The sequence below is a fragment of the Carcharhinus amblyrhynchos genome, unplaced genomic scaffold (assembly GCF_965287045.1).
Source record: "Carcharhinus amblyrhynchos unplaced genomic scaffold, sCarAmb.v2.hapA scaffold_38, whole genome shotgun sequence".
NCBI classification, from domain to species: Eukaryota; Metazoa; Chordata; class Chondrichthyes; order Carcharhiniformes; family Carcharhinidae; genus Carcharhinus; species Carcharhinus amblyrhynchos.
Window position 1 is genome coordinate 8057666 of NW_027649779.1, and position 19234 is coordinate 8076899.

Consider the following 19234-nt stretch of genomic DNA (forward strand, 5'->3'; position numbering starts at 1 on the left):
AATCATAATTAGTGGGGTGTGAGCATTGCTGGCGAGGCCAGCATCTTTTGCCCAATTTTTGAGATTCCCATCTGAGCTGTAAACCTTTGGATTAAATCCCACCATCAAAAAATTATTTCCCAGCCGAATGTGAAAACTGACTCGCTCAGTCATCCCATTTACTGATAGAACAGAACAACTTCACCAGAGGAAGGCCACTCAAACACTTAACGTTTGCAAAGGGATTTCCTCAGTGATTATCACTCTAACTTTAAAAGCTCAAAGCATTTTAACTACCCTTCTTATTGGCAAGGGATAGTTTAACTGTTCTGTCTATGATGGCACAAATCACTTGTTCACCCCAGCGAGTTCACATCGAAATGCAGGTGATTGTCAGTCACACATAAGAACATAAGAAATAGGAGCAGGAATAGGCCATCTAGTCTGTCGAGCCTGCCCCGCCATTCAATAAGATCATGGCTGATCTGAGGTGGATCAGTTCCACTTTCCCGCTTTCTCCCCATAACCTTTAATTCCCCTGTCTATCAAAAACCTATCTACCCGTGACTTAAATATATTCAGCGAGGTAGCCTCCACCACTTCAACGGGCAGAGAATTCCAGAGATTCACCACCCTTTGAGTGAAGAACTTCCTCCTCAACTCCGTTCTAAACTGCACCCCCCCCCACCTTATTTTGAGGCTGTGCCTTCTAGTCCTGCTATCCTTTCTAAGCGGGAAGAATCTCTCTACCTCTACCCTATCCATCCCCTTCATTATCTTATACGTCTCTATAAGATCCTCCCTCATCCTTCCAAACTCCACCGAGTAGAGACACAATCTATTTAGTCTCTCTTCATAGTCCAACCCCCTCATCTCCGGTATCAGCCTAGTGAACCTCCTCTGCACTCCCTTCAAGGCCAATATATCCTTCCACAAGTGCGGCGACCAAACCTGCACACAGTACTCCAGCTGCGACCTCACCAGTACCCTGTACAGTTACAGCAAGACCTCCCTGCTTTTATATTCTATCCCCCTCGCTATAAAGGCCAGCATACCATTCGCCTTCTTGATCACCTGCTACACCTGCAGACTGGGTTTTTGCGACGCATGCACAAGGACCCCCAGGTCCCTCTGCACCGTAGCATGCTGCAGCTTTTCGCCCTTTAAATAGTAATCCCTCCTACTATTATTTCTGCCAAAGTGAATAAACTCACACTTGCTAACATTATACTCCATCACAGCCGGGACAGAAGTGTGCTGGAAGGCCTATGCTGCTTAGTTGCCAAATAAATTTATGTAACACATCTGAACCTTGGCCCAATGGTACCAATCATAATCATAGAACATAGAACATTACAGCGCAGTACAGACCCTTCGGCCCTCAATGTTGCGCCGACCAGTGGAAGCAATCTAATGACCCTCTAACCTAAACTATTCCCATGTTATCCATGTGCCTATCCACTGACCATTTGAACGCCCTTAAAGTTGGCATATCGTATTTTCTGTTGAACAACATGGGTTTGAATGGCGAGGCGATTACCCAACATTCTCTGCGGGCGAGAACGTGTCCTATCCACATTACTGCAAGTGTTGCGCAAGCGCGCTACCTGGCTCTGACTGGGACATGCGCAGTGTCTGCACTCTGACCGGAGCATGCGCATTCCGGGCTGTGACTGGAGCCGGAGAGAAACAATGGAGTGAGGTTCAGTAATGGAGCCGCTGGGTGACCGGGGAGGGAGAGAAGCAGCGGAGTGGGCTGGGAGGCTTCATAAACACCCTGTGGATACCTCAATCCAGGTAATATGTTCCCGGTACCGTTTCAATCGGGCACCGAATAGAGTCGGAGCTGAGCGGCTCCAGGCCCGGGTTACCGGCCGCCATCTTTATAGGAACAATGTACAACAGGGCGCATGCGCTGTGAGTCTGGACCAGTTACCAACTCTCCCGGATTGGACTGGAGTCTCCAGGAGTTTATTATTTGTCCGTGGGGATGTGGGAGTTACTGGCTGGGCCAGCATTTATTGTCCATCCCTAATTATCCTTGCAACATAGTAGTTAGTCCTGTTGTTTCACTGCATCAGAGACCTGGTTCGATTCCTGGATTGGGTCAATGTCTGTGTAAATTAGATGGGCACATGAAGGAAATAAACTTGCAGGGGATGTGGGAATATAGAAGGGGAATGAGACTGACTGGATTGTTTGACAGAAGTCGACATGGTCTTGAGTTACTGAATGGATTCTTTCTGTGTTGTAATGACTCGATGAGTGGAAATATATAACAGAGCTACAGAGCCTCATTACAAGATGAGAAATAATAAATGTACTTTCTTACAGAACCATAAATAGTATATCAGATCCACAATATAACAACACTTGGCATATCTCTGTCCTCTAATAATTTATTATTGTCTTAAATGTCAGCCATCTCCTGGGGAAACCAGCCCTTTAATTGTGAACATTAGAAAAGAGACCATCCTTTTAGCCAAATAAATGTGTCAAGCTGAGGGAGCAAAGGATGTCAATGTCTTTGAGAGAGAGAGTCGTAATGCAGAAGTTGGCCAATGAGCTTCAGAGTGAAACTTCCTCCTCTGTGCAACATCTGGGAGGAAAATCAATGTTTCTCCCTTTCCATTTCTTTTCTCATTCTCGGGGAAATTGGGGACTTGCACCAACTGAAGAAAAAGGAAGTGAATTCAGTCTTACGTTCCACACATTTTTAGTCCAGTCATATGTGCATAGATCTGTCTGGCAGCCTGCATGGAGATTTTCAGCTCTCTGTGTCCAGGACAGGAAGCAGTGAGCATGGATCTGTCAATCAGCCTCAATCAGTACCTTCAGGGGAATTGGGAGGGTGAATATTAGATACAGCAGAGTGAGAACAGAGGGAAAGTGTGGGATGGAGATTTACAACTTTTGGGGAATTATAGAGGAAAACATTTCCATAGAAAGTAGAATTGTCTGTTCTGAATTTTGATCCTGTACTGACACTGATGACTTGTGTCAACTTGTTTTACAGGATATTGAAAGCGGAATCACAGGCTGAAATCTCAAACATCAGGTCTAGATCTGGCAGAGTCATATTCCTTGGGACCTGAATATCATTGGCCAATGAATCTGGAAGGAGATTTGAAAAGATTTTAAACATCAGTGTGACTGAAAAAGCATCTACACACTGCCACACTCAAGTGAGAGTGTTCTAGTGCACTGACTGAAGAGCTTTAACCAGTTACACAGCCTGAATAAATATCACACCATTCACAGCGGGGAGAGACTATCCTCGTATTGTGTGTGTGGACGAGGCTTCAACTAATTGTCCACCCAAGCGAGAGGCAGGGTCACCTGCACCATGCATAAACCATGGAAATGTGCGGACTGTGGAAAGAGATACAGTGTCCCCTCTCTGTTGGATGCTCATCGGCGCAGCCACACTGGGGAGAGGCCGTTTACCTGCTCTCAGTGTGGGAAGGGATTCATTCGATTCCCTCACCTGCAGTCACACCAGCGAGTTCACACTGGGGAGAGGCCGTTCACCTGCTCTCAGTGTGGGGAGGGATTCAGTTGGTCATCCAGCCTGCAGAGACACCAGCGAGTTCACAGTGGAAAGAGATGGTTCACCTGCTCTCAGTGTGGGGAGGGATTCACTGACTCATCCACCCTGCGGAAACACCAGCAAGTTCACACTGGGGAGAAGCCGTTCACCTGCTCTCAGTGTGGGAAGGGATTCACTGACTCATCCACCCTGCAGAGACACCAGCAAGTTCACACTGGGGAGAGGCCGTTCACCTGCTCTCAGTGTGGGAAGAGATTCAACCAGTTATCCAATCTGCGGACACATCAGAGAATTCACGCTGGAGAGAGACCATACACCTGCTCTCAATGTGGGGAGGGATTCACTGTGTTATCCACTTTGCAGAGACACCAGCGAATTCACACTGGGGAAAGGTTGTTCACTTGCTCTCAGTGTGGGAAGCGATTCAGTCAAGCATCCAGCCTGCAGAGACACCAGCGAGTTCACACTGGGGACAGACCATTCACCTGCTCTCAGTGTGGCAAGGGATTCACTCAGTCATCCCACCTGCAGATACACCAGCGAGTTCACACTGGAGAGAGATCATTTACCTGCTCTCAGTGTGGGAAGGGATTCAACCAGTTATCCATCTTGCAGAGACACCAGCGAATTCACACTGGGGAGAGACTGTTCACTTGTTCTCATTGTGGGGAGGGATTCACTCAGTCATCCCACCTGCAGATACACCAGCGAATTCACACGGGGGAGAGGCCGTTCACCTGCTCTCAGTGTGGGAAGAGATTCACTCGGTCATCCAGCCTGCAGATACACCAGCGAGTTCACACTGGGGAGAGGCCATACACCTGCTCTCAGTGTGGGAAGGGATTCACTCAGTTATCCCACCTGCGGACACACCAGCGAGTTCACACTGCGGAGAGGCCGTTCATCTGCTCTCAGTGTGGGAAGGGATTCAGAGTTTCATCCCAGCTGCTGAGACACCAACAAGTTCATGAGTGATATTCAGCGTTGGATTCTGCTGTTACTGTTTCAGCTCTCAGTTACATCCAGGACTGCATTTTGTTCATTCTCATGGTTGGTCATTGGAGAGGGTCAGAGGGTTTCTTTCTGCTGGACTGGCAGGACTCATGACTTTGCCTCCAGTGGGCTGATGCTGTTTGAGTCTTGTTGTGAATACTGGTTTTAAATCTCATAAGGATCACAGAGTGACAGGGTGTTAGGAAGGTCAGGGATATTTAATCAGCATTTCTGTCTGAACCCCCCCCCCCCCCCCCCCACACCTCCAAATGCCCATCCAATTTCCTTTGTAATAGATTGTTTCCACTTCCTCCACCCTTGTTGGGAGCGGGTTCCGAGCCAATACCATTCGCTGCAGCAAAATATTCTTCCTCACATCCCTCCCCCTGCATCTCTGACTCAAAATCTTAAATCTGTGTCCCCCTCCTCTCTGTCCCATCAGCGAATGGGAACAACTTTACTTTGTCCACCTTATCTAAACCTGTCAGAATCTTGTCCACCTCGTTCAAATCTCCCCTCAACCTCCTTTGCTCCAAGGGGAACAACCCCAGCCTGACATCGACAATAAAGAACAAACTAACAGAATATGTTAGTACCTGAAATCAAATGGGAATGTTGAATTTCTGTTGTAAAGATATTGTGCATATATTGTCCTGGACAATAATTGGGATAACTCAGCTTGGGTGTGGTTGAATGGAATATATCAATCTGGTATCCACCTACAGTTAGTGAAAGTCTGGAACGTGTAGCTGGAAATCACTCCCTAACAGCACTGTGGGTGTATTTACAGGCATTGTAGCAGTTCAGGAAGGCAGTGTTGGGGTTGACCATGGCCGAGGCAGCTACAGACAGACACATATTCTGTTATAATGGAAGGACTGTAGATTGAATGTGAGGCATTATGGGACTGGACTGTCTTGACCACATTCCTGTGACAGCTCAGTTTCTGTAATTACAGACCATTAAAGCTGCTTAGCAGGGCCCCCGGGGAGGACCTGGTGAGAATATTTACTGGGAATGAGTTGGAATTAAACTTATCCCAGGACCGGCTGGTGTTCAGTGGCTGAGATACCCGAATCTGTAAAAAGGGGGGTCCAACAAGTCAACAAAGTGGTAGGTAGTTGGATAAGAAATTAAGAAGCATTCTGAGGCATTGTTTAAATTAATTTATCCTAAATTTGTGATAAAAACTGTGACTGATTTGTGACCCGATAGTCAGTGAAGTGATGGTATATTCCAAGTAGCACAGGACTGAAAAGCGGACCCTCTGAGAGATTCTAATGGTTATTATCTTACTCCATCATGGCCAGTGAAAAATCAGAGCTCAATTGGGTACCAGACAGGTCACTTACCTGCCATTTGGAAAGTAAGAACACAAAATCTATCAATAAAATGGTTCGAGAATAGAGCCATTTCGATGGCTCAGATTTGAGACATTGATTCTATTCTCTCTCCACAGATGCTGTCAGACCTGCTGAGATTTTCCAGCATTTCGTGTTTTTGTTTCAGATTCCAGCATCCGCAGTATTTCACTTTTATGATAAAATGAGATTTGGAATCCCCACGACCCTCCTGCAAAACAGAGGGAGTGGTGGGAGAGGAAAATAAGGATAAGAATGAAGAAGTCTGGCTTCTGATTCTCCGAGCCCATGTAGAATTAACAAAATGAGTTTATAAAGCACAAAAGTTACCCATCCCTAACAATAACTGATCAAATTACAATAATTAGGTTGAAGAATGTAACAAAAAAATGAATAATGAATTTTAAAATTGAGTTTGTTTTGTTAGAAAAGTTTTTTTAAAATCATGTAAAATGCCTTAATTGAGTGCCAAGTTTTTTTTTCTCACTTGCTTTAGGCTCTGTACAAAAGGCTCTGTAGAAAAGTTAACCCTTTCAGCAATCAGTTGATTTATTTTTAAATCGCTCAGAAACTCATGTCTATTTTAGTTTATAATTGTGGATTTATTCAAACCAGTTAAATCTGGAAATTTTAAATGTAGCCGGGAGGAATTTGGAATAACTGAAGATTCTCTTGTTGTCACCTCAACCCCAGATAAAGAACAACAATCTAACAGGTGGTAATGGTAACTCAATAAACGGTTTGTTGACTGAATCCTTGAGTGTTGAATGATTCTTCTGAGTTCATTGTCCCCAACACACTGGGTGCTTTACCACTGGAGACCAGGTATTACCAAAACCTTCAGACAATACAAAGACTCACGAAAGCCAGTGTCCCAGTTTACAGACTTATCTTTTATTTGACCAACGATCGAAGGGAAACATTATCGGACAGTGTAATAACTCTAAGAGAAGCGTTCTGATCTCTGCAATAACACTGACGTAAATGCTTAGGATAGATCAATTATACATTCTTCATGTCAAATTCTCCTGCCTTTCATTAGGTGTGAACCAATCATTTTCCATATAAAAAAATCATTAATTACGTTTGTCATTTACTTCAGCAAATTCCATTTTATCCTCTGACACAATGGGATTTAATTTGTCCATAGAATCCGGACACTTCCTCCCCCTATTGCTGACATGCTTCCCCTATTGCTTAGGTTTTGGGGGATGTGAGGAAAAATGTTTTCACCCAGAAGGTGGTGGGAATCTGGAATTCACTGTCTGGGAGGGTAGTAGAGGCAGGAAACCTCAGAACTTTTAAAAAGCATATTGACAAGCACTTGAATGTTTTGACAGTTCAAACTCTATCAGCCAAGTGCTAGAAAATGCATTAGTGTAAATTTAGTATGGTGTTGTCAGTGCAGACTCAATGGGCTGAAACTATGACTATGACTTGTGAACTCGCTGGTGTTTCTGCAGTCGGGATGACTGAGTGAATCCCATCCCACACACGGTGCAGGTGAACGGTCTCTCCCCAGTGTGAACTCGCTGGTGTTTCTGCAGTCGGGATGACTGAGTGAATCCCGTCCCACACACAGTGCAGGTGAACGGTCTCTCCCCAGTGTGAACTCGCTGGTGTTTCTGCAGTCAGGATGACTGAGTGAATCCCGTCCCACACACAGTGCAGGTGAACGGTCTCTCCCCAGTGTGAACTCGCTGGTGTTTCTGCAGGGCAGATGATGATCTGAATCTCTTTGTGCAGTGAGAGCAGCTGAACGGTCTCTCCTCAGTGTGAATGCGCTGGTGGGACATCATTAGCTGAGAGCTTTTGAAATCCCTCCCACAGTCAGAGCATTTAAAGGGTCTCTCCTGGGTGTGAGTGACATTGTGCCTCTGCAAGTAGGGCAACTGACTGAAACCTTTCCCACACACAGAGCAAGTGAACGGCCTCTCCCCAGTGTGAACCTTGTGGTCCTTGGGGTCCTTGTGCATGAGTCGCAAAAACCCAGCCTGCAGGTGCAGCAGGTGGTCAGGAAGGCGAATGGGATGCTGGCCTTCATAGCGAGGGGGATTGAATATAAAAGTAGGGAGGTCTTGCTGCAGCTGTATAGGGCATTGGTGAGGCCGCAGCTGGAGTACTGTGTGCAGTTTTGGTCGCCGCACCTGCGCAAGGATATTTTGGCCTTGGAGGGAGTGCAGAGGAGGTTTACTAGGCTGATACCGGAGTTGAGGGGGTTGAGCTATGAGGAGTGGCTGAATAAACTAGGCTTGTACTCGTTAGAGTTTAGAAGAATGAGGGGAGATCTCATTGAGACGTATAAGATGATGAATGGGATGGATAGGATAGAGGTGGAAAGACTCTTCCCGCTCAAAAAAGACAGTAGGACTAGGGGGCACAGCCTCAAGATAAAGGGGGGGCGGTTCAGAACGGAGTTGAGGAGGAACTTCTTCACTCAAAGGGTGGTGAATCTCTGGAATTCTCTGCCCGTTGAAGTGGTGGAGGCTGCCTCGCTAAATATTTTTAAGAAGCGGGTTGATGGGTTTTTGATAAGAGAAGGGATTAAGGGTTATGGGGAGAGGGCGGGAAAGTGGAACTGAGCCACGACAGATCAGCCATGATCTTATTGAATGGCGGGGCAGGCTCGAAGGGCCAGATGGCCTACTTCTGCTCCTATTTCTTATGTTCTTATGTTCTTATGAACTAACTGGTGTCTCCGCAGGCCTGATGCCACACTGAATCCTTTCCCACACTCAGTGCAGGTGAACGGCCTCTCCCCAGTGTGAACTCGCTGATGGCTCTGCAAATCAATTAACTGAGTGAATCCCTTCCCACACACAGAGCAGATGAAAGGTCTCTCTCCAGTGTGAAATTGATGGTGTCTCTGCAGACTGGATAACCGAGTGAATCCTTTCCCACACTCAGAGCAGGTGAACGGCCTCTCCCCAGTGTGAACTCGCTGGTGTCTCTGTAAATCAATTATCTGAGTGTATCCCTTCCCACACACACAGCAGGTGAACGGCCTCTCCCCAGAGTGACTGCGCCAATGAATTTCCAGCTGAGATGGAAAACTGAATCCTCTCCCACAGTCCCCACATTTCCACTGTTTCTCCATGGTGCTGGTGTCCTTCCGACTCTCCAGGTTTAACAGTTAAATCTCACACAGAACACGGGTACAGTCTCTCCCCGCTGTGAACGCTGAGATGTATTTTCAGGCTGTGTAACTGGTTAAAGCTCTTTCCACACTCAGTGCACTGGAACACTCTGACTCAGCTGTGTTTGTGCATCTCGCTGCTTTTCCAGTCACACTGTTGCTTAAAATCTCCTTAAGCAGACAGAACAGAGAAACATTTCTCCTTCTAGATCCAAAGGTCGATGATATTGAGGTCCCGATGAATTGAGTGACTCTGTCAGATCTTGATGTGATGTTTGGTTTGAGATTTCTGTATATAAATCCTCACCTTCTGTTCCCCTATAAAACAAATTTATAAAAGTCATCTGTGTCATAGAAATTCAGAACAGACAATTCTAGTTTCTATGGAACATTCTTTCCTCTCTCATTCCCCAGAAGCTGTAAATCTCCATCCCACACACTCTCCCTCCATTCTCACTCTGCTGTATCTAATATTCACCCTCCCCATTCTCCTGAAGGTGCTGATTGAGTCTGATTGACAGATCCATGCTCACTGCTTCCCGTCCTGGATACAGAGAGCTGAAAATCTCCATGCAGGCTGCCAGATAGATGTCTATAATAATGGATAAAAGTGTAATTATTAACTGAGATGTGGTAGAATGGGGATTTGAGGAAGATTTATATTTAGGTAGGGAGAGCACATATCTAGAACTCGCTGCCTATGAGGATGGTGGAACAGAAGATGTTCAATCATTTCAAAATGAAATTGGGTGGGCACTTGAAGGAAATAAAACTTGCAGAGGAATATTGATAGAGAGATAGAAAAGGACTAATTGGTTCGTTCTGCAGAGAATCAATCTGCAGTCTATAAGGTGATGTGGAGATGTCGAAGGTGGACAGTGGTGGGCACACAACACCAGGTTCATCAGGTGAGTGGCCACTCACCTGATGAAGGAGCAGTGCTCCGAAAGCTCCTGGTAACAAATAAACCTGTTGGACTTTAACCTGGTATTGTGAGACTTCTTACTGTCCATAAGATGTACAGGTTAGGTTGATTAGCCCTACTCAATTGCCACTTAGTGTCCCAGGATGTGTGGGTTGGGAGATTAGCAGGATAAATCTGTCATACTGCAGGGAGAGAGTCTCTGAAGAATGCTCTGTTGGAGAGTCAGTGCAGACTTGATGGGCCGAAAGGCCTCCTTCTGCACTGTAGGGATTCCATGACTCGAGTTGCCCAATAGACGCCTGTGCTGCAATGAGTTTATGACTGGAAATATATAATATGGCTACAGTAATATATTACAGAGCTAGAAATAATAAGAAATGGAAAGGGGGTGGGGGAAGGAAAGTGTTTTACTCACAAATGTTGGAGACAGCAGCAAGTTTTAGATTTTCTGAAGCTCAATCTTCACTCACACAAAGCCCGTGATTGGCTGGAGGACCAGAGTTCTTCCAGTCCTCCAACTCTCCCATCTAAGCTTGCTGGTCACGGAAGAGGTGGACACAGCCCCGCACATGCACAGGTTCCCCTCTCCCTTGGACATGCGCACTCCTGGGCCGGGGGGGGAGGGGCAGACCATCGAGCGGCTTCTCGCTCTGGCTGGAGCCGCCAGCCGCTTGTCTGGAAACCTTGGCTCGAGGAGGAGAAGGGGAACAGTGAGTGGGGGCGGGGCTCCCGGGAGGGGGAGGGGAGCAGTGGGTGGGGGCGGGGCTCCCGGGAGGGGGAGGGGTGCAGCAGGGATCCCAGGTGGGAGACTGGAACAATGGGTGGGGGCATGGCTCCCGGGAGGGGGAGGGGAGCAGTGGGTGGGGGCGGGGCTCCCGGGAGGGGGAGGGGAGCAGTGGGTGGGGGCGGGGCTCCCGGGTCCGCGCACGTGCGCACTGGAATCCGGAGACATCACCGTGGGGCAGTGATTCCTATTGGCTGATTTAATTCGGGCTCCAATGTGACGTCACAATGCGGATGTTAGCCAATGAGCTTCAGAGTAAAGCTTCCTCTGTGCAACAAACGATCATAGAATCCCTTCAGTGCAGAAAGAGGCCCTTCGGCCCATCGAGTCTGCACTCACCACAATCCCACCCAGGCCCTACCCCTTTATCCCTACATATTTACCCATTAATCCCTCTAACCTATGCATCTCAGGACTCGAAGGGGCAATTGTTAGCATGGCCAATCAACCTAACCTGCAAATCTTTGGACTGTGGGAGGGAACAGGAGCACCCAAAGGAAACCCATGCAGACACAAGGAGACTGTGCAAACTCCACACGGACAGTGACCCAAGCCAGGAATCAAACCCAGATCCCTGGAGCTGTGAAGCAGCAATGCTAAAACACTGTGCTACCATGCAACCCATCTGGGTGGGGGCATCTGGGAGGAAATCAATGTTTTCCACTTTCCATTTCTTTTCTCATTCTGGGGGAAATTGGGGACTTGCAGCAACTGAAGGGAAAGGAAGTGGATCCAGTCTATATATTCCACACATTTTTAGTCCAGTCATATAGATGTATATCTGTATGACAGCCTGTATGGAGATTTTCAGCTATGTGACTCCAGGACAGGAAGTGTGGATCTGTCAATCAGCACCTTCAGGAGAATTGGGAGGGTGAATATTAGATACAGCAGGGTGAGAATGGAGGGAGAGTGTGTGGGATGGAGATTTACAACTTTTGGGGAATGAGAGAGGAAAGAATGTTCCATAGAAATTACAATTACCTGTTCTGAATTTCTATCCTGTACTGACACTGATTATTTTTGTAAAGCCCTCTTACAGGATCTTATAAACTTCTATTAAGTCGCCTCTCATCCTCCTCCGCTCTAAAGAGAAAAGCTGCAGCTCCCTCAACCTTTTCTCATAAGACCTATCCCCCAAAGCAGGCAGCTTCCTGGTAAATCTCCTCTGCACTCTCTCAAATGTTTCCACATCCTTCTTATAGCGAGGTGACCAGAATTGAACACAATATTCCAGATGTGGTCTTACCAACGTCCTGTATAGTTGCAGCATAACCCCACTGCTCTTAAACTCAAACCCCCTGTTAATAAACACTAACACACTACAGGCCTTCTTCACAGCTCTATCCACTTGACTGGCAACCTTCAGAGATCTGTGGATATGAACCCCAAGATCTCTTTGTTCCTCCATATTCCTCAGAACCCTGCTGTTGACTCTGTAATCCGCATTCAAGTTTGTCCTACCAAAATGAATCACTTTGCACCTCAGCCCAGCTCTGCATCCTATCAATGTCTCTTTGCAGCCTGCAAGAGCCCTCCACCTCTTCCACTACTCCACCAATCTTGGTATCATCAGCAAATTTACTAACCCCCCCTTTAGCCCCCTCTTCCAAGTCATTGATAAAAGTCACAAATAGCAGAGGACCCAGCACTGTTCCCTGTGGTACACAGCTGGTAACTGGCCTCCAGTCTGAAAATTTTCCCTCTACCACCACCCTCTGTCTTCTATGAGATAGCCAGTTACTTATCCAACGGGCAAATTTCCTTCTATCCCACACCTCCCTATTTTCTTCATGAGCCTACCATGGGGAACCTTATCAAATGCTGTACTAAAATCCACGTATACAACATCAAATGCTCTACCTTCATCCACACACTTAGTTACCTACTCAAAGAATTCAATCAAATTTGTGAGGCAAGACTTAGCCCTCATGAATCCGTGCTGACCATCCCAGATTAAGCTGCATCTTTCCAAATGGTCATAAATGCTATCCCTCAGGACCTTTTCCACTAACTTACCGACCACTGAAGTAAGACTAACTGGCCTATAATTACAAGAAGAATTTTTTTTTTTTACTCGGTTGTGAACTGAGGACTTACTGTGTGATAACCACTACACCACAGAAATAGCTGACACTGTGCATGGATGTTAGGGAACTTGAGGAAATAAATAGTGATGTCTTGAGGAGTGTACATATAACAAAGAAGGAGGTGCTGGATGGCTTAAAGCACATCAAGATGGATAAATCCCCTGGACGTGATGAAGAGTATCCCAGGACATTGTGGGAGGCTAGGGAGGAAATTGTGGGTCCCCTAGCAATGATATTTGGATCATCGATAATCATAGACGAGGTGCCTGAAGATTGGAGGGTGGCAAATGTTGTGCCTTTAAAAAGGGCTGCAGGGAAAAGCCTGGGAACTACAGGCTGGTGAGCCTTTCATCTGCAGTGGGTAAGCTGTTAGAAGATATTTTGAGACAGGATCCACAGGCATTTAAAAATGCAGGGACTGATTAGGGACAGTCAGCATGGCTTTGTGAGTGTCTCACAGATTTGATTGAGTTTTTTGAAGGGGTAACCAAGAAAGTTGATGAGGGCAATGCAGTTGATGTTGTCAACCTGGACTTTAGCAAGCCAAAAGAGAAAATTCTGGAAAATCTCAGCAGATCTGGCAGCATCTGTACAGATTAAAAGGACTTTAGCAAGGCATTTGACAAGGTACCGCATGGGAGGTTGTTGCACAAGGTTAAATCTTACAGGATCCACGATAAGGTAGCTAAATGGATACAAAATTGGCTTGATGACAAAAGCCAGAGAGTGGATGTTGTTTCTCAGATTGGAACTCTGTGACCAGCAGTGTGCCTCAGGGATCAGTGTTGGGTCCACTGTTATTTGTCATTTATATTAATTATTTGGATGAGAATATAGGAGGCATGGTTAGTAAGTTTGCAGATGACACCAAGATTGCTGGCATAGTGGACAGTGAAGAAGGTTATCTAGGATTGCAATGAGATCTTGATCAATTGGGCCAGTGGGCTGACGAATGGCGTGAGTTAGCCTTGATAAATTGGGGAGAGTTACTTAAAGAGATGACAGTGGATAGGTGGCACAGGGAGCAATCCTGTGATTACAACCGAAGAGGTCCTGCTTTGTAACTTACTACCTAACTCCTTTAACTGCTGTTGTAGGACCTCGTCCTACCTTTGTACCAATATGTACCATGACCACTGGCTGTTCACCCTCTCGTTTCAGAATGCTTTCTGCCCTTTTCGAGACTTCCTGGACCCTGACATCAGGGAGGCAACACAACATCCTGGAGTCTCTTTCATATCCACAGAAGCACCTATCGGCACCCCTAAGTATAGAGCCCCTTGTAATTATTGTTGTAGTGGTCTTTGTACCTCCCTGCTTAACAACAAAGCCAGCCGTGGTGCCAGGTCTCTGGCTGCTCTATTTATCCCCGATAAGCTATACCCCCTCCCAATAGTATCCAAACGGTATATTTGTTCGAGAAGGAGATGACCACAGGGGATTCCTGTACTGACTGCCTGCCCCTTCTAGCAGTCACGCATCTATCTGCCTGCACCTTGAGTGTGACCATGTCTCTAAAGCTCCTAACTGTGACACTTTCCACCACCTTCATGCTCCGAAATGCATCCAACTGCTGCTCCAACCTATCCATGCGGTCCGTAAGGAGCTGCAGTTGGGTGCACTTCCTGTAGACGTAGTCATCTGTGACGCTGGAAGCATCACAGATCTCCCACATCTCACAAGTGCAGCACTTAACCCCACAGGCTGACATTTCGAGTACCAATTATTTAAGAAAATTTATAAAACTCTTACCTTCACTTTTACCTTGTTGCAGTGTCTTTCTTTTAAGATAAATCGGGGTTGTTTTCCTTGGAGCAAAGTAGATTGATAGAGGTGTACAAAGGTACATGGAGGTGTTGAAGTTTACATGCTCTTTGTACACATGTACAAGCTTTAAGGGTCATCCAGTCTCGAAACGTTGGTTCTATTCTCTCTGACGTGGAGATGGCGGCGTTGGACTAGGGTAAACCCAGTAAGAAGTCTCAGTACACCAGATTGAAGTCCAATGGGTTTATTTGATAGCAAAATCCACGAGCTTTCGGAGTGCTGCTTCTTCATCAGGTGAGTGGGAGTTCTGTTCACAAACAAGGCATAGAAAGACACAAACTCAATTCACAAAATAATGATTGGAATGCCAATTTTTACAGGTAATCAAGTCTTAAAGGTACAGGCAATGTGAGTGGAGACATCGTTCTATTCTCTCTCCACAGATGCTGTCAGATCCGCTGAGATTTTCCAGCATTTTCTGTTTTTATTTCCCTTTATTTTTCCTTCTCTGTCACCGCTCTGCCTCATCAGTGAGACATTGGGACTCAGAGGGTTGATGCAGTTTGATGGACAAGTTGTCTCCATTCTGAACAATGGGGAACAAGCTCCTCCCACTCAATGACATCATTGCCCTCTACAAACATGGCGACCGCGCGTGCGCACCGTTGCATATTGCCCCAATAAAGATGGCGAACGTTAACCCGGCGCGAACCTGAGGAGCTGCGGCCCCGCTCGGAACAAACTGGGTCCGAGAAGACCGCTTCCGCGATTTGCTACTTACACCACATGCTTACGCAGCGTTTTCACCCACCTGGGCGATCCATTGCTCTCTCCGTACCGCCAATCACCTCTAACAGATTTCCCAGCCCAAAAGAAAAGCCGATTTCCATCGCCATCACTTACACTGCGCATGCTCCAGTCAAAGCTGGCCCCGCCCCCGTTCGCTCCTATTGGGTGGAGGACCGAACGCTCCCGATCAGTACTCCAGCACCTCCCCCTCTTCCCATTGGTCTGCGTCGCTGTCAATCAGCCCAGTATTGTGACGGTGACTTGCTGCTTGTCCAATAATAACAGAGTCTCAGTGTAACAATGACACACACACACAGGCTCCAGTCCAATCAGAGTGGAGATGGAGCACAGAGAAAACCCAGCAAAACACTGACTGACTCTGAGTGTAACATAAACAGTGTTTGTTCACATAATAAGAGTCACATTGCAGTATGTTAGTGAACACAGCATTAGATCCAATGTAATGATAATACAGTCAGTATCCAGTGCACCATAACCACAGTTTAGGTTTCATTTTGATTTGAGTGAGTCATGGTCTAAAACAAAGAACAACACAGCATGGGAAACAGGCCCTTCGGCCCAACGAGCCCGCGCCGCCGTCCCACTGTCTCTATTGATATAATGTATTTAAATTCCGGTGTGTGTGACTCTGCCACTGTCAGTATCAAACAATAACCTGTCTGTTATTCCAATTCTGCTGTATTTTACAACGTCGATGGCTTAGTCATGACTTAGAGATGCCGGCGTTGGACTGGGGTAAACACAGTAAGAAGTCTCACAACACTAGGTTTAAGTTCAACCAGTTTATTTGATAGTAATCCCACAAGCTTTACTATCAAATAAGCTGGTTGAACTTAAACCTGGTGTGGTGAGACTTCTTACTGTATTTTACAACTGCAGCTCCTGGGGCTGACTGGAGTCTGGTATAATAATAATCACAAGGGTCGGTTTCAGTGTCTCTGAGGTCATTTGAACTGCAGGTAATCTGACTTTAAGGGAGACAAGAGGCCCAACAAACATCCGATTGCAATAGGAGGACAAGATGTAAGGGAGCAATGATATTTTAAAGTGTCTGGGTTATGGTGAGTGTCATTGAACATAAGAACATAAGAAATAGGAGCAGGAGTAGGCCATCTAGCCCTTCGAGCAAAAGGCAGGGAATTATAGACTGGTTAGTTTAACGTCTGTTGTGGGTAAAATGTTAGAATCTGTCATCAAGGAGGAAATAGCGAGGCATCTTGAGGGGAATTGATTGATAGAGCAGACGCAGCACGGTTTCGTTAAGGGGAAGTCGTGTCTGACAAATTTACTGGAGTTCTATGAGGATGTGTCTAGGGCGGTGGATAGAGGAGAGCCGGTGGATGTGGTCTTTCTTGATTTTCAGAAGGCATTTGACAACGTACCTCACAAGAGGTTATTGCAGAAGGTCGAGGGACATGGAGTTGGGGGTAGGGTGTTAGCGTGGATAGAGGATTGGTTGTCAAATAGGAGACAAAGAGTGGGGGTTAATGGGTGCTATTCGGATTGGCGGTTGGTGACTAGTGGAGTGCCCCAGGGGTCGGTGCTGGGGCCTCAGCTATTTGTCATTTATATAGATGATCTGGAGGAGGGAACCGAGTGTAGGGTGTCGAAATTTGCTGATGACACTAAGATTGGTGGAACGGCAAATTGTGCAGAGGGTGTGGAGAGTCTGCAGAAGGATCTAGATAGGCTGGGCGAATGGGCCAGGAAATGGCAAATGGAATTTAATGTTGGCAAGTGCGAGGTGGTCCACTTTGGTAGGAATAATGGTAGGAAGGACTATTACTTACGTGGCGAAAAACTGCAGCAGGCGACGGTGCAGAGGGACCTCGGGGTCCTTGTGCATGAGTCGCAAAAACCCAGCCTGCAGGTGCAGCAGGTAGTCAGGAAGGTTAATGGGATGCTGGCCTTCATAGCGAGGGGGATTGAATATAAAAGTAGGGAGGTCTTGCTGCGGCTATATCGGACATTGGTGAGGCCGCAGCTGGAGTACTGTGTGCAGTTTTGGTCACCGTACTTACGCAAGGATATTTTGGCCTTGGAGGGAGTGCAGAGGAGGTTTACTAGGCTTATACCGGAGTTGAGGGGGTTGAGCTATGAGGAGAGGCTGAATAAACTAGGCTTGTACTCGTTAGAGTTTAGAAGAATGAGGGGAGATCTCGTTGAGACATATAAGATGATGAATGGGATGGATAGGATAGAGGTGGAAAGACTCTTCCCGCTCAGAAAGGACAGTAGGACTAGGGGGCACAGCCTCAAGATAAAGGGGGGGCGGTTTAGAACGGAGTTGAGGAGGAACTTCTTCACTCAAAGGGTGGTGAGAAGTGAGTGATAAAATAGAAGTGGAAACATCATAACAGAGACACATGTGACTGACTCAGCCTGACTGAGAGCTGTTATATTCGTGGCGAGAATAATGAAGGCATGAGGATCTCCTGAGATTTCTGATATCTGAGGTATATCTGTTAGAGGAACTGAAAATAATCAGTTCCTTCTCATGGTTATCTGCAGTTCTCAAGTTACACAGACACCTAGGAAACAGATCTGACAGCTCATCAAACCCAATGGTTTAATCTTCTGTTTCAGATACATTGTGACTGAAAAGGTCAAATATTAAAACCTTACAGGGGAAACATTCAAAATGTCAAAAAGATGAGTGAACTATCGAATTAATCCCATTCACCATAACTCTGTCAATATTTATCCAATTTCCTTTTAAACTTACTATTAAACCTGCTTCTAGCACCTGTCAGTTTGTGCATTCCAGATCATATTGTGTAAAAAAATTCTCCTTATCACCCCCTTCAAATCTGTTGTCAATTATATTAAATCTTTGTGTCCTCCGCTTGAGGTCTAGATTGTAATAACTGAGAGAGGTTTTGGGCAGAGTTTACTGATAGAAGACCCGGAATGTAAACCTCTCCGAGTTATTACAACAAAGAATACTGATACTAGGCTCAGACTAAAATAACTGAGAGAGGTTCAGGGCAGAGTTTACTGATACAAGGCCCAGATTTTAATAACTGAGAGAGGTTCAGGGCAGAGTTTACTAAAACAAGGCCCAGAGTGTAATAACTGAGAGAGATTTAGGGCAGACATTACTGATACAAGGCCCAGATTGTAATAACTGATAGAGGTTTAGGGCAGAGATTACTGATACAAGGCCCAGATTGTAATAACTGGGAGAGGTTTAGGGCAGAGATTACTGATACAAGGCCCAGATTGTAATAACTGATAGAGGTTTAGGGCAGAGATTACTGATACAAGGCCCAGATTGTAATAACTGAGAGAGGTTCAGGGCAGAGATTACTGATACAAGGCCCAGATTGTAATAACTGGGAGAGGTTTAGGGCAGAGATTACTGATACAAGGCCCAGATTGTAATAACTGATAGAGGTTTAGGGCAGAGATTACTGATACAAGGCCCAGATTGTAATAACTGAGAGAGGTTCAGGGCAGAGATTACTGATACAAGGCTCAGATTGTAATAACTGGGAGAGGTTTAGGGCAGAGATTACTGATACAAGGCCCAGATTGTGGTGATGAGGAAAGATTGGATTGGCAAGGTTTGTTTCCCCAGAGCAGAGGAGGCTGAGGGGGACCGAACTGAGGTGTCCAAAATTATGAGGAAGCCATGACAGGGTGGATAGAAAAGGCTTGTTTCCCCTGAGCAGAGAGAGGTCATTTATTGTGGGTGGGTGGGGATCGCGGGGGGATGGGGGGGTGCGTGGTGATGGTTGGGAGGGGGTTAGTGGGGCCTGCACAGATATAAAGTGATTGGTGGAAGGATTAGAAGGGGCATAAGGAAGAAGGTTCTCATTCAAGGGATGGTGGGTGTC

The 19234-nt window shown here is 46.3% G+C and overlaps 2 protein-coding genes across 2 annotated transcripts in view; one reads left to right on the forward strand and one right to left on the reverse strand.

Annotated features, from left to right (window-relative positions):
• LOC145362484 (uncharacterized) overlaps positions 1 to 4775 on the forward strand; it is a 36494-nt gene extending 31719 nt beyond the window's left edge. Inside the window, exon 5 of the mRNA XM_080218497.1 lies at positions 3559 to 4775. Coding sequence (XP_080074623.1) covers positions 3559 to 4504 — 946 coding nt within the window. The 3' untranslated portion in view covers positions 4505 to 4775. The remainder of the gene's footprint in view (positions 1 to 3558) is intronic.
• LOC145362451 (uncharacterized) overlaps positions 1 to 15480 on the reverse strand; it is a 59530-nt gene extending 44050 nt beyond the window's left edge. Inside the window, 5 exon segments of the mRNA XM_080218471.1 lie at positions 1795 to 1860; positions 7395 to 7832; positions 8570 to 9337; positions 14571 to 14892; positions 15397 to 15480. Coding sequence (XP_080074597.1) covers positions 1795 to 1860; positions 7395 to 7832; positions 8570 to 8980 — 915 coding nt within the window. The 5' untranslated portion in view covers positions 8981 to 9337; positions 14571 to 14892; positions 15397 to 15480.
• Between the last annotated feature and the right edge of the window lie 3754 nt (positions 15481 to 19234).